The 15,044-nt window shown below is 45.4% G+C and overlaps 1 protein-coding gene across 2 annotated transcripts; it reads left to right on the plus strand.

Annotated features, from left to right (window-relative positions):
- Positions 1-5,490: 5,490 nt before the first annotated feature.
- kcnk4b (potassium channel, subfamily K, member 4b) lies at positions 5,491-13,183 on the plus strand. 2 transcript variants are annotated; one of them, XM_080013376.1, is made up of 8 exons: positions 5,491-5,689; positions 6,822-6,951; positions 8,200-8,476; positions 10,624-10,741; positions 10,838-10,998; positions 11,085-11,271; positions 12,139-12,281; positions 12,376-13,183. In XM_080013376.1, exons 3-8 carry the CDS (start codon positions 8,288-8,290, stop codon positions 12,991-12,993), a joined length of 1,416 nt encoding a protein of 471 aa, XP_079869502.1. In that variant the 5' UTR covers positions 5,491-5,689; positions 6,822-6,951; positions 8,200-8,287; the 3' UTR covers positions 12,994-13,183. The 2 variants fall into 2 exon arrangements, with proteins under 2 accessions (XP_079869502.1, XP_079869503.1); XM_080013377.1 differs by lacking the exon at positions 5,491-5,689 and adding an exon at positions 5,881-5,938.
- Positions 13,184-15,044: the final 1,861 nt, after the last annotated feature.

Consider the following 15,044-nt stretch of genomic DNA (forward strand, 5'->3'; position numbering starts at 1 on the left):
AACATGGTGCTGTTTCAAAAACTAGAAAGAAGTGCTGGTGGAAAACTGCTGACTGTTCATTTCTAGGTTAGGTTTGACTATCAATGCCCAATCTATTATTCAGATTCAAAATAATACTGAATAAGTCAGTATTTTTTCCAGGTTGCCAAGGTTTATTTATTCAGTAAAATTATCAAGTCAAGATAGTTTAAATACATAATAATAATAATAAAAATGATGATAATAATAATAACGTAAATGAAACAAATATTTATAATGATAAAAACAAACCTAAAGAAAAACCTGCTGTCAATTACAATTAGATGGTGAACATCCATGGTTATATTTTTTGAATACATGGGAATTGGCAATAATTGATGTATTCTGCAACATGTCGTAGTATTATTGGATATCAGCTACAGCATTAAAACCAGTGACAGCTGAAGTGAATAGCCTGGATCGTCTGGTTCCAATAGCACCTGTCAAGGGGTGGGATGTATGAGGCAGCAAGTGAACAGTCAGTTGTTGAAGTTGATGTGTTGGAAGCAGCGTAAGGATCTGAGCCACTTTGACAAGGAGCACATTGTGATGCTGGACGACTGGGTCAGAGCATCTCCACAACCACAGGTCTTGTGGGCTGTTCCCATGCAGTGGTTACTACCGACCAAAAGTGCTCCAAGGAAGGACGACCCGTGAACCGGCGACAGGGTCATGGACGCGCAAGGCTCATTAATGCACGTGGGGAGCAAGTCTAGCCCGTCTGATCTAGTAGTATGGTAAAGTGAATGGTGCTATGATAGAAAGGTGTAGAACACAGTGCATCACAGCTTGCTGCGTATGGGAGCGGTCAGAGTGTCCATGCTGACCCCTGTCCACCACCCAAAGCTCCTACAATGGACACGTGGGCATTAGAATTGGACCACGGAGCAATGGAAGAAGGTGGCCCGTTCTGATGAATCACGTTTTCTTCTACATCGTGCGGATGGGCGGGGTTAGGGTCCGATCCGATGGAGCATCTGTGGGATGTGCCGGAACAACAAGCTTCGATCCACGGGGGCCCCACCTCCCAACTTCCAGGACTTAAAGGATCTGCTGCTGACGTCTTGGGGCCAGATGCCACAGGACACCTTCAGAGAACTTGTGGCGTCCATGCCTCCACGGGTCACAGCTGTTTTGGCGACGCGAGGGGGAGCTGCACAGTATTAGGGTTATTAGTGGTGGTTTCAATGTTGTGGCTATGAGGAAGATACACATTTCAAACTTCTGCCTGTAGTGTTTAGTGTCCAAGATCTCCATCCTGTACGTGTTGCATTTCAGGTTTTAATTTGGACTTTACAACTGGGGGCAAATTTCAAGATGGTTTGTAATTCTGAAATTACTATAATCAATACAGTCAATAATCAAAATTGAAATTCCAATATTCTGTTTAAAGTGCCCCTGCTACGTGTTCATACTATATGAAACATTTTTCTTTAAGAAATTCAAATAAGTCTGCAAAGATTGGATTTTCAATTATAAGCTGGAGTGACTACTCCGCCCATTACAAAATACACGTCTCAGTTAATCAGCCCCTAATATCTCTGCTTTTCATTTTATTACCGGTTTCCTGGCCGTGCTCCAATACCCCTCCCTGTATAGAAGCCTTTTCAGCAATTACAGGAATTTGATTAAAGTGCATTGTGGATTCCTGGGAGAATCGATAAAAGGTGTAAAAAGTGTGTTATGGGTCAGACCTCTCAAGACGGAGCATCTAAACAAACATCTGGTAAGATATATATATATATATATATATATATATATGTGTAGCTCCAAATGCTCCACAGTAGAAAAGACCGTCTTACCAGATGTTTGTTCAGATGCCTCTGTCCGAAAAGGTCTGTGGAGCATTTGGAGCTACACACACACACACACACATATATATATATATATATATATATAGCTCCAAATGCTCCACAGTTTACTATTATTTGTTAGGAAATGTCTCATCGAAATACCGTGTATATACTGAAAACATGATTAATAATGATTTGAATTATTTTCTTATGATTATTCAATATATGTATTATTTACCATTTCAGTAGTTTGTGTAAAAGTTTCTTTTTTTCATTATTACCGTCTAAAGTGCACCCTTAATCCTGGACAAAATTGCAGACGTTGGCAAACCAATCAATTTGCAGCCCCAGAAGCCCATGCGTCATCAGAAATGGAAGAAAGAGCTTGAATGGGAGATGGCTTAATTGATAAAAGTGCTCATAATACAAGTCAAGTCATCACCCTCCTCACCACTGCTCTCTCTCTCTCTCTCTCTCTCTCTCTCTCTCCCTCTCTCCCTCCTCATGCTTTTCTTTGTTTCTTTGCCGGCCCACAGAGAAACAAATCACATTTTTCTGGATGTAAACTCATTAGAGCCTCCTCACACCAGGCAAACATCCCTGACAGCTGCAGGAAGACCAGTTGGAAATAAAGCAAAAGACAGTAAGGATATTTCGAATTTTTGTTTTAATGACTTGCATGTCTACATTGTTCAGAATGTCGACAAAAGTTTTGTGTGTGTATTTATGTGTTTAGATTGAAAAAAAAAAAAAGATATATAACACATGCACGGTGCTGGGAAAGGAAAATGAACCTTCCACTAGAAATTGGGGAATTCTCTAATAGAAGATAGTGCAGGTGTGATTATATAAATAATGTTGGTATCTGTGGGGCCTCTAAAGAACACAATCACAAAATATATAAAATAATGCTTGTGTTTGGTTTATTCTGTATATTGTTTTTATATATGTGACTATTCTGTTTAGTATTTTTTTTGTACTCCTTTCCTATTTGTGTAAATTTATCAATTTAAATGTAATTTAAAAAAAAATAGTTTCACTTCACATTTTATTCTATTTTATTTGTATTAATTATTTTTTTTTATCTTATAAATATTTTCGAACAGTTAACTTTTTTTAAATGCCAATCAACTGTAGTGAAATGCACCAAACCTCACCAGAACAAATTCCTCGTATATGTAAATGTACCTGGCCGAATAAATTGATTCTCAACCTTATTGATATTCATATTCATATTCATATTCATATTCAGATTCAGATTCAGATTCAGATTCAGATTCAGATTCAGATTCTGATTGAGAAGAATACAGAAGATACAGAAGAAACCTATCTTGCTGGAATTCTTTGTTTTCTGTTTTGTTTTGGTCGTTTCAGGCATCGATTGGAGCATACATATTCATCTTTCCCGTTAAAGTTTGATTACTTTCCTCAGGATTCCTAAAGTAATATACGTACATCCTCCAACAAAGTAATCAGACAAAGCAGAAATCCACCAGTTTCCTCAAGCTGGACTTGAGTTCAGTTTTTGCGAGGGGGAACGTCTCTAACTCACATTGAATCGGGAGGCAAGTGTGTTTGGGAGTTTATTTGGTGAGCGCTAAGTACAGATCAAATTCTGCTTTTCCGGTGAGTATGTGCGACGAGCATCGTGTGTACGACGAGCATCGTATGCGCGACGAGCATCGTATGCGCGACGAGCATCGTATGCGCGACGAGCATCGTATGCACGACGAGCATCGTATGCGCGACGAGCATCGTATGCGCGACGAGCATCGTATGCACGACGAGCATCGTATGCACGACGAGCATCGTATGCACGACGAGCATCGTATGTACGATGAGCATCGTATGCACGACGAGCATCGTATGTACGACGAGCATCGTATGCCTGGGATCAGACGCTCGGATCTGTGTTGAAATGGTTTGTGTCACAAATGACGTGGTCCTGCAAACCAACGAATAAAAACAATAAGAGATGAATTCTCAGCAGCATCACACGGTTTAGGCTTTTCCTTTTTCTTTTTACATTGAAAATGCATTTGGCCAATTTTCTACACATTGTCACGGTGATAATTTGAATGCACCTCTCCATTCTACAGGTAAAGCAGTGATTGTATAATAATTTTCTAATGATTTCAAATTCACCATTTACCTTCGATTTGAGTTGGATAAGACAGACCAACACTTGTTGTCTAGAAGTTCATAAAATAACCTCATTTTTGAAGTTATACTGTTGCCATAGGCATAAACTCTGTTTTCCTGCTCAAATCTACGGTCAAGCCGTGTGCCACTGCTCGTTTGCATTGAACGTGTCCATCCCCGCAAAGGTAAGAATACAAGAACATAACGGAGACGTATGAACATCAACAGCACAGTTACATGTGAAACACCTATTTTATGGAAATAGAACTAACTATACGACAAATTCAACACATCTGAAATCACCATTCAATACACGTGATACGTGAGGTACATTTATAATATGTGTTATATGGCATGAATTACTCATATTACAAATATGTTTGCGTTTGAGTAGAATGTTTATGTACTTTTTATACATTTTGCTTGAGTAGCTTATTTGAGGGCTTTTCCCCCATTGCATCAATATCTTGCAAATGAAGTCATAAGGTTTTTCTTAAATGGTTATTTAAAATTTGTGAGTGATTTAATTAATTATTAGTTGAAAATGACAAGAAAGTTACTTGTAAAAAATGTATATATATATATATATTACCCATTTAATACTATTTATTTTCCCTGCCAAGACAGAGAAATTCTACACTATAAGACATTATTCCTGCCGATCGTGATGATTTCCATACTGTAGAGCAACTTGTACTTTCCCTAAATATGATCAGCTGAGCATGTGCCACTTTAAATATCTATCTGGGAGCTGATTTGAGCTCCTCCGGTGTCAGATTGCCAACTCTGCAGAGAATCGCCAGCTCTCCCATCCTTCCCCCAATATCCAATCCTCCTCCGCTGCCGCCTGATCGACAGAACTGCTGCTGCACTCTTTCTGCCCCTGTGTGCGTGCGTGCGTGTGTGTGTGTGTGTGTGTGTCTGTGCGTGCGTGCGTGTGTGTGTGTGTGTGTGTGTGTGTGTGTGTGTGTGTGCGTGTGTGTGTTACTGTACTTGTGGGGACCGGTCTCTGAAGTGACTGTTTTTTTTGGTCAAGAAGTGCACCAGGACCATGGGCCACATGGACACCAGTACAAGAATGTGTGTGTGTGTGTGTGTGTGTGTGTGTGTGTGTGTGTGTGTGTGTGTGTGTGTGTGTGTGACAGACAGACAGACAGACAGAAGGACAGACAGACAGACAGACAGATAAATAGATAAACTGATTGATTGCTCCCTGAAGCTTACCTAAATTGTCTCTCCTAATGCCACATGTTTCTGTTTCTCTCTCTCCCTCCCTCTGTTTCGCTGTTTCTCTCTCCCTCCCTCTCTCTATGTATATATATATCTCCCTCCCTCCCTCCCTCCCTCCCTCCCTCCCTCCCTCTTTCTCTCTATTTCTCTCTGTCCCTCTCTATCTCTCCCGCCATATATCTCTCTCCCGTTCTCTTTATCTCCCACTCCATCTCTCTCTCTCTCTCTCTCCTCTGTATATCTCTCTCCTTCTCTCTCCCGCTGCGTTTCTGTCTCACCCCCTCTCTTTCCGTCTCCCTCCCTCCCTCCCTTCCTCCCTCTCTCTCCCTCTCTCTCTCTTTGATTGACTCTGTCTCTCATCCTGTTTAAATAAATTCAATTTGATTGAGCGTCTCTTCCCGGCGACCGGCTCCGGCCGTAGCGCGCCCCTCTCCTCTCACTTCTTCTCTGCCTTCTGCATCGAGAGGGTGACGAGCCGGGCCCCCCGCGGTCCCCTCCCCTTCGAGGTAAGTGAGTGGAGGCGCGGCGGAGGCGCGGCAGGTCCGCGGCCGGCGCCACCACAGGCGGCGGGCAGCCCCCGTAGGGTACGCCCCCCCATGAAGCAGCGTCCCCGCGGCCCCCGCTGGGTTGGAGCGGGGCTGTCGGCACCTTTAACGCGGAGGCTTTCTGATTTTATTTTGGGGGTTGTTGTGTTTTTTTGTTTTTTTTCAACCTCCCCTTGTGGAGCGACGGCGCGTTTCCCGGGGGTGGCGGGGGTGGGTAATCTCGACATTCCAGTCAACAAACGATGTGGCACGTGTTGAATGGATGCTGAGGGATTGTTTGCGTGTGTATGACCCGTGTCGCTCCTTCTACCGTTTAGTTGGGGCAGAATTTGCTGGGTGAGTGTATTTGATGTGAAATGAGAATGCACTGAATTGAATTGGATTGGATTGCATGAGTAGTCATACGATTGGTTCGCGGCAATATAAACTATTGCCACGATCCTTCATACCTTTGGTATATTTATATTCCAAAATGTACGAGGAGAAATGCAGATAACGGTTCCAGAGCGTACCGCATGTCAACGCCCAAATCTCAAAATCGACAATCTTGCAAATGGACCGTCAGTTTGTGTTCTGGCCAGGTCTTCAAACTGTATTGGTAAGTAGCGCATATTTCACTGTAGCTGTGTGACACTTTATTGGCCTAATTCTAAATCAAAGCCAACAGATCTGCTGACTGAAGGACTACAGGGACGGAATTTGGGGGAGCTCGTCTAATTGTGGTTGTAGCGGACTGTTGGACTGTGTTGCTGCTTTTCTGGATGGAGACATACGGCCTTTCTCTCCCGACTGTAACGATGAGGCAAAGTTGTATCTTTTGAAGTCGTTGGAATCGACGCATGCGTTTTATAAATACACAAATATGGAGAAAGGGGTCGAGGTCCCGCACAAGACGGTAGCAGGATTTTCTGTGGCAGTTTTATCCACCTAACAAGACCTCCGAGCCGTCTCTTACCTCTGAAATTCCGACCTTTATCCACAGTCAATGCGAGTGACCCCCCCCAACTATGGCGGCCTGTTCCAGCAATGTGACGTCAGCTTCACATTCCCTACTGAATGGGTGTGTGATCAATTCACTGTTGTCCCCGTGCAGTGTCCCCCACATCGGAGTGTGAGGCGGACGGCCTCCCCAGCGGCTACGGGTCCAGGGACTCGATCCTGAAGCACAAGGGGAAGAGGCTCTGGAAGCGCCGGGGCCGTGCGCAGCTCAAAGAGGGAAACAGGTGAACTGGGCGATACATCCCTATCATATCCATGTCTTGATATGAGATTGGATTTTTAGGTTTCTCAGGTTTAATCATTTATGATTTTAGTTGAATTTTTTTTTTGTCAGATCCTTTGGCTTATATTTAAGATTCAAGATTTTTATTTGTCACATACATATACATACTTTCATACATATATGCAGTGAAATGTAATAATTGAATGCTCATCATTGGGTTTATTGTATAGTACCTTTTTCTGGTTCATTTTATTATTATTTGTTTTTCGGTTTATAGGACATATTTGTTGCTTATAATTAGGTTCAGTGCATATTGCCATGGTCTTATTGTGTACAGCTAACTGTAAGGTTTAGTTTTATATATTTTATATATATATATATATTAAAAATGTTCAATATATTGTCATTTTCTTTATTTTCTTTTTTATTCTATTGCTTTATTAAAATATAAAATATCTATCTATCTATCTATCTATCTATCTTGATATTTTCCAGGATTTTAGTTATTGCAATATGGTGATTTTAGATAACTGTTCTAAGCAAGCTGTTCTAACCAATGCCTCTACCTGCTTGAATAATATCGACATAACTATTGATTGTTTCTTGAATATTTATTGAGTGTTAATATCTTTTGAAAGCATAGTCATCCCCAGAATATCTTATTGGTCAGAAAACATTTTGATATTGGATTTTGTGTTATGCTAGTGTTAGACTGGTGGTTGGGGTTAGGGCTAAGGTTAGGGGGTTAGGAAAAGGGGTTAGGTTTAGGGTAGGGTTAGGGTTAGGGTTAGGGTTAGGGTAGGGCTAGGGTTAGGGTTAGGGTAAGGGTTAGGGTTAAGGGTTAGGGGTTAGGGAGTTAGGGTTAGGGGGTTAGGGTTAGGGGGTTAGGGAGTTAGGGTTAGGGTTAGGGTTGGGGTTAGGGTTGGAGTTAGGGTTAGGAGTTAGGGTTAGGGTTAGGGTTAGGGATAGGGGGTTAGGGTGAGGCTATTAGGGTAAGGGTTAGGGGGTTAGGGTTAGGGGGTTAGGGTTAGGGTTGGGTTTAGATAGTCATAATTTAATCTATTTGAAACCTCAAATTTCCGAGACCTTATTATAGGGTGTCCAAGTCCAATAGAAGGGCTTCAGTCCAGTTAATGCCTGTCTTGCAGTTAATGTGCTGGCTGCAGGCATGTTGTAGGGTATTGGCTTTGCTTTCAGGCCGTGTGGTCAATATTAAATCATGGTGTTCATGTGGTTGCTAATGTATCAGCACTAATAGCTGGCCTCAAGAACGCTCCTGTGCCGGCGGAGATCCGGGAAAACAGCCGCCTTCCTTGGTGCTCAGAGGAGGTGCGGCCATGCGCTGCTCCACCCTCCTAGCCATCCTGACCGGGGTGCTGCTCTACCTGGTTCTGGGGGCTCTAGTGTTCCGCACCCTGGAGATGCCTCGGGAGGAGGGCCAGCACCTGCAGCTGCAGGACACGCGACGGGATTTCCTGTTAAATTTCACTTGCGTGGGCTCGGACAACCTTCAGGCCCTAATAGAGGTAAGGCAAGTCAACGCCTGGACAGACAGAGACAAACACAGAGTTTTGGCTTTCATAAAAAAAGAAAAAGAAAAAAGGAAAACGGGACACAAGGGTGCCCTCACCGCTCTGTCCATGTGTCCCATTACGAAATCAATCCCTAAAGCAAACAAAGGTCCTGGGTAGGGGTATCATGGCGGGTCAGTGGGTTTAGGTGTAGTATACCGTACACCGTGGTGCGTCGGCTCAATTGTGGCTCATGACTTTCACCACGTGCTCCCGGCGCTCGCCTCCATCATGCTGTCTCTCCCAACATTCGCGAGCGCATTTTTAAGACACATTGCCCCCACAGCCTTTGAAAACTTTGCAACTTTGTGTTGGTTTATCGTATCCTATAGGTCGTATAGGAGCTATATTTACATTGCTCTGGTTGTGACCCTGAAAAACGGTACCGCGTGACAACAGGACAGATAACAGGTGTGTGGAGGCCTTGCTCTATTAAATAGGAATAGCTCAGCGGAAAAGAGAGCGAGGGATAAGCTCAGGGTGGGCTGTGAAGTGTGAGCCATATTGGCAGCAACGCTGCAATCACAGGATACTTGTCCGTGCACTAGAATGAAGACGTAAATTCGACGTTATTAGCCTGCGACGTGAATCAAAGAGACAAGCACTGACAGGTGCACGAGTATAATAGCAGGATAACCAAAGTATAGTAAATGCAGTGACCCGGATGTCATATTAATACAGTAACTAAATAAAACTGTGTCTGTGTTTGCTTCACAAAAATGAGGAATATGTGCGATATGTACAAAAGAAATGATTCGATCAGTGGCTGTGACTAAGTCCGTCATACATGTTAGTATATCCTGAAGCAACGACATCACCGAATCAAACTCTCTAACTAACTATCATTACATCTCAACTCCTTTCCCATCACCTTTCCCCTCCATTCCCGACTTCACCGCCCTGCATATAAATCCCTGCGTCACATCTGTCTCGCGCTGTGGCCGGGACGCTATACTCTACTTAGCCAAAAGTATCTGGACACCCCTTCTAATTAATGTGTTTGGCTATTTCGACCCCACCCACTACTAACGGGTGCATGAAATCTAACGGCCATGCAGCCTCCCGAGGCAAACACCTGCAGCAGAACGGGCCGTAACCAAAGAGCTTTCGACGTGGCACCGTCACGGGACGCCGCCCTTCCCACAAATCCGCCCGTCAAATTTCCGCCAGCCCCGGCCCGGTCAACCGTAAGTTCTGTTGTCCCGAGGCGGAAGCGTCTCGGAGCAACGACTGCTCGACCACCCAGCGGTACGCCGCGCGAGCTCGTAGAACGGGGCCACCGAGCGCGTCGCGGGAAAAAAAGATTGGCCAGTCTCCAAACGGCCTCCGGAAGCGACGTCGGCGCCAGGACTGCTCGTCGTGAGCTTTGTGGGGGCGGGTTTCTGTGGCTGCACGTGAGCCTAAGATCACCGTGCGCAGTGCCAAACGTCAGCCGGAGTGGTGTAAATCTGCCGTCGGACTCTGGAGCAGTGGAAACCCATCCCTCCGTCTGATGGAGGGATCTAGGTTGCGGCGGGTGCCAGGAAACGCTACCTGCCTGTGTGCCTAGTGCCAGCTCTACAGTGTGGTGGCGGAGGAATATTGGTCTGGGGGGGCCGTTTTTTCACGGTTGGGGCCCTGTCACGCTGTCTCGGCGTGACGGCGCCCCTGTGCACAAAGCGAGGTCCGTAGAGAAATGGTTTCCTGACTCTGGTGTTGAAGAGTCTGGACTGGCCAGCACAGCGCCCAGACGCCACCCCCATGGAACGCGTTTGGGATGGACTGGAATCCTGACTGCGAGCCTGGCCCCCGCCGCCCAAACATCGGTGCCGGGTGACCTCACCGCTGCCCTTGTGTCTGAGTGGGAGCAAATCCGGCAGCCATGTTGCAAAACACGAGGGTGGAGGCTGTTCTAGCAGCAAAGCGGGGGACAAACTCCACATGGTTTTGAAATGGAACGTTCAACAAGCACATACGGGTGTGGTGTTCGGGTGTCCACATACTTTTGGCCATGTGGCGTCGCCGGAGATGGAGAGCGTTCCCCCCACTAAAAGTCTTCCGCTCAGTTTCCTCCTATCCAACTCCCCTTCCCCCCTCCCCCCTGCTGTGTCCCCCTGCCTCAGGAGGTTATGGGCGCTGTCGGCGCGGGCGTGGATCCCAGCAGCAACTCCTCCAGCTTCGCCACTCAGTGGGATCTGGCCAGTGCCTTTTTTTTCTCAGGAACAATCATCACAACGATCGGTGGGTAACGTGTACGTTGAAGTTCCACTGAACTGTATTGATCCACCAACCCGCCTGCTTTGTCTCTCCTAATGAAACCCCATTCGTATCCGCAAGGATTTGGAAACATCTCTCCCAAGACGGAGGGTGGACAGCTGTTTTGTATTTTCTACGCCCTGGTGGGGATTCCCCTGTTTGGCATCCTGCTGGCCGGAGTCGGCGACCACCTGGGCACGGGACTACGGAAAACCGTTGCCAAAATTGAGACCCTCTTCCTGGTAAGGCTCTCAGACGAGGTCCCTCATGACGATCTATCTACGATGTATGCCACGTGTGATCACCCTCTGTTGTTGTTTCCTCACAGAAGTGGCGGGTCAGTCCCACCATTGTGCGGGTCATCTCAGCCGTGCTCTCCATTCTGCTGGGATGCCTGCTCTTTGTTGCCGCGCCTATTTTTGTGTTCCAAGAGGTGGAGGGGTGGACTCTCCTGGAATCTGCATACTTTGTGGTCATCACCCTCACCACGGTGGGCTTTGGAGACTATGTGGCGGGTACGAGCAGTGATCCGCAGGCATGTAAAGTCCTGTGACCAAAATAAAGGTCAGGCGCTCTTTGTCACGTTGTAGTTTCTTGATGAATTTGATGTGTTGATGAAGAAGGACAGACCGCTGATGCTGACTTGAGTAAAATAAAAGGTTTTTTACAAAAGTACAGCATCAGACTGGACTTGCCTAGGATGTCCAGGAGAGAACCGAGCCGGATGGATTCTCTGTCGAATGAAACTCAGGAAGGTGTTTTTATGCTAAGCCAGAGACAATGTTGACCATTTGATTCCCCTACATAGGTCACCGTTCACGTTTTCACCTCCCTTATCACCGGGACCCCTGACAATGGGCTCTGTCTCTCTCTTGAGACCCCTGGCATCGTCTGTTAATAATTATTATTTTATACAATGGGCACTGTCTTGGGGCGCTACTCATTCCTAGACACCTCAACGTCAACTGTAAAGATCTTTTTTTTTTTTTTTTTTTTTTTTTTAATCAAAGGTAAAAGATAACGCATTCTGTTGTTGTTGTTGTCATGAAATCTGAACTGATGTCCCAAGATAGGATCATAAAACTCACACAACTTCTACGTGCCGCTTTACTCGGCCGACTTGACCCCGGTGCTTTGTTTTGATGTGCTGACATGTATCCAAACGCTTCATGAAGTCAGCTTGTTAAAGCCAGGTGTGATCCGCCGGGTCGTTCACCTCGTGCATTATTGACAGTCTTAGTCCTCTACTATGAATAATTAATGATTCCATAGGGAAGGCCTCCAGATCCCCCCCTGCATGGACATATTATACGTAAACTCCGGAGAAAACACCTCCGCTGTGTTTTGTCGTAGCCAGGCCTACTCAGTGTCCGCTGTTTCAGGTGACTCTGGAAACGGAGGGAGCGACCACTGGTACAAGCCGTTGGTCTGGTTCTGGATCCTACTGGGACTCGCCTACTTTGCATCCATCCTGACGATGATCGGGAACTGGCTTCGGGTTCTGTCCAAGAAGACCAGGGCTGAGGTACGGCGATGCTCTCCCCGCCGCCCCGCGTGACCCTTTCCTTGTCTCCATTGCCCCCCGTCATTCTCTTGTGGTTTACTCCCCCTCCCGCTAGATGGAAGAGCTGCGAGCCCACGCCACCGACTGGACGCAGAACATCCAGAATATGTCCGTGGATTTCCGCATCCCCGGAAAGATTGAGGACCCCTTTAGACGGCACCGTCGAAGGCGCCGCCGCGGCACTCGTGGCCATGGGCACAGTGCGCCAGCCGCGGGGGTCCCGGGGGAGGGGGATGGGCAAGAGCGGCCCGAGAGCCAAACGGAGTCCGGATCTTCCTACTGCTCCTCCTCCTCCTACACCTCCAACGAATCCGAGTCCGGCTCGGAGACGGCTTCTCAGGCCACGCAAACGGATCGCGTTCCCGCGGCGAAGGGCACGGAGGCGGAGAAGGAGAGCGCCCTCCCGGACCCGCTGTTTTCCCAGCCTCTGGACTACTTTGGGGAGAACCTGGCCTTCATCGACGAGTCCTCGGACGCGCAGAGTGGAAAACTCCACTTGGATCCCCTGGTGGATCCGGCACAGCCCAATTCCGCGCGCTCTCGTCACCCCAAGAGGAGACGCCAGCGAAGGCCGGTCGCGCAGAGGGGCTCCAAAACCGATCCGTCCGGCGCCGAGACGAAACAGGCCAACGGAGATGCTCGGCCTCTTCCCGACTCCCACGTCAGGTGTTAGAAAAAAGGCCTGATAGAGCGTCCAGTCGCCGTCGTGGCATCCTGTCAAACAGGGTTGGGTTCGGTGTACCATACGTGCTGTGGTTACAAAGGAACGGTGGTCGGGAAACTGAAGCCTTTTGTGGTTTGTATCTGATGCGCTCAGCATGGCAGCGTGTACGCCTGAATAAAAGTTAGTGGGGTGATTTTAATGTTGTTATTCCTGAATGTGGATATGGTGCCCTCTACTGGGCCTATATAGAACTGCACTACGCCCCGACCTTCAGAAACACTCGACGTGGGCCTTACAGAAGCAGTATCCTGGAAAGGACGGAACCGCAGGAAAATGTGAACAGGATGTTCCGTCTGAAATGGTCCGTGGACACCTGCAAGTCAAACTGAGAACGAAATGCTTTCACGTGAAATTTGAATTCTTGAATGCTTCCACCCAACAAGTTACCATACCTACGGCCAAGCCAGCGTGGGGAAAAAAAAATATTGGTAATTTTTTTTGGTGACACTGTATGCAACTATGACATGAAAATTTTATGATACGAATGTAATAATCATGGAGTATTACAAATGTGGAATAAACTTTTCTCAGAAAATAAGATTCTAGTGCAGCATTAATGCAGCACTGGCTTACAGAATTTTCCATTTCCAGTTTTATATGTGTATAATTGACACCAAGGTTGCATACATCACCTTCATGTTAAAAGATTTTATTTTTATTTTTGTTGCCACAGCTGAATCACTTTAGAAACAAATGCATCTGTTGGCTTGGGCTGTACTGCAGAAGGTTTGTGCCCAATTAATTAATATTTATCAACCTAATGGGAATAGTATGTGGTTTTCCTACGGTCCAGTCATTTTCAAGTCGCTTGCATATCAGAAATCACACATGTATTGCAACCGTAATTATCAAAATTTAATTTTGTATAATGTATGAAATTTATTTTTAAAAAAACAACGTGATGGTGATGGGGTGAAATGGTACATTTTGATCACAAGAAATGTCTCGTTACGCCTTTATGACATTTTCCAGGGGGTTTACAATGACTAAAATAATACAATCTTAAATCCTGACAACGGAGGTGGACTATTATATATATATATCACACAGTAAATAATGTATTAAGCAGGAAATTATGGCGAGAGTGAGTCTGACTATTGAGCCAGGAAACACTTCACAATGCCTTCATTGGGCCATAAAAATGTACTTTATTGATTGTTGCAGAAAGTGTTTCAAATCTTATAAAGCAATACTGTCACAGTTCTACACCTGGTAAGGATGATTATTAACATACTTATTAAAACATTTCTACAATAGTGAATATTGCAACTATCTAGGCTGTGCAATTTTGCCGCAAAACAGCTCTCCTTTCCAGGAATTATCTGTTTGTGTAAAAAATAAATGATCTTTGCGTAATGTTTCTGACAAATTGTTTCACAAAATGCGGTAGATGGATGGATGGATGGATGGATTGATTGATTGATTGATTGATTGATTGATTGATCCAACATCCAACGCTCAACCTTTCTTCAATTTAATGGAGACATATTCAATATATTTTCTGTTCTACTAAATACAAGACACCGCAAAAATGGTTTTGTGATGATGATCAAAACTGAGCAAAACCTCTCAACGTAGAGTTTAAAAGAAACATGTGAGTGTGTTGTTGTGGCGAGATCTAGTAGCACGAGCAGGAGGACCAATCGAAATTCCTTAGGTCTGTGTTTTTTGATAGGCTAACAAGCTCAAAGCTTCCTTTCGATGGGGCCAAACATCTATGTTTTGTGTAGCCAGAAAGAGAAGAGGCCGGAAAACATGACGTGTGTGTACGTGTGTATGAATGCACACACAAACTTAATCGGGAAACGACGGCATCTTAGCAATCTTATCTTCTGAAAGGCATACATAGAATCCCCCACACTACCGATGGCATGGTCACCAAAAGCTCGATCAATAAATTGAATCAAACCATCTCTTTGGCTTATAAATACCATACGGAAGCAATGTCACCACAGGTAAGACGGGCTTAACGCAGGCTTCATTAGCAGATAAACCATGTT

The sequence above is a fragment of the Zeus faber genome (assembly GCF_960531495.2).
Source record: "Zeus faber genome assembly, chromosome: 14".
In the NCBI taxonomy this organism is placed as follows: domain Eukaryota; kingdom Metazoa; phylum Chordata; class Actinopteri; order Zeiformes; family Zeidae; genus Zeus; species Zeus faber.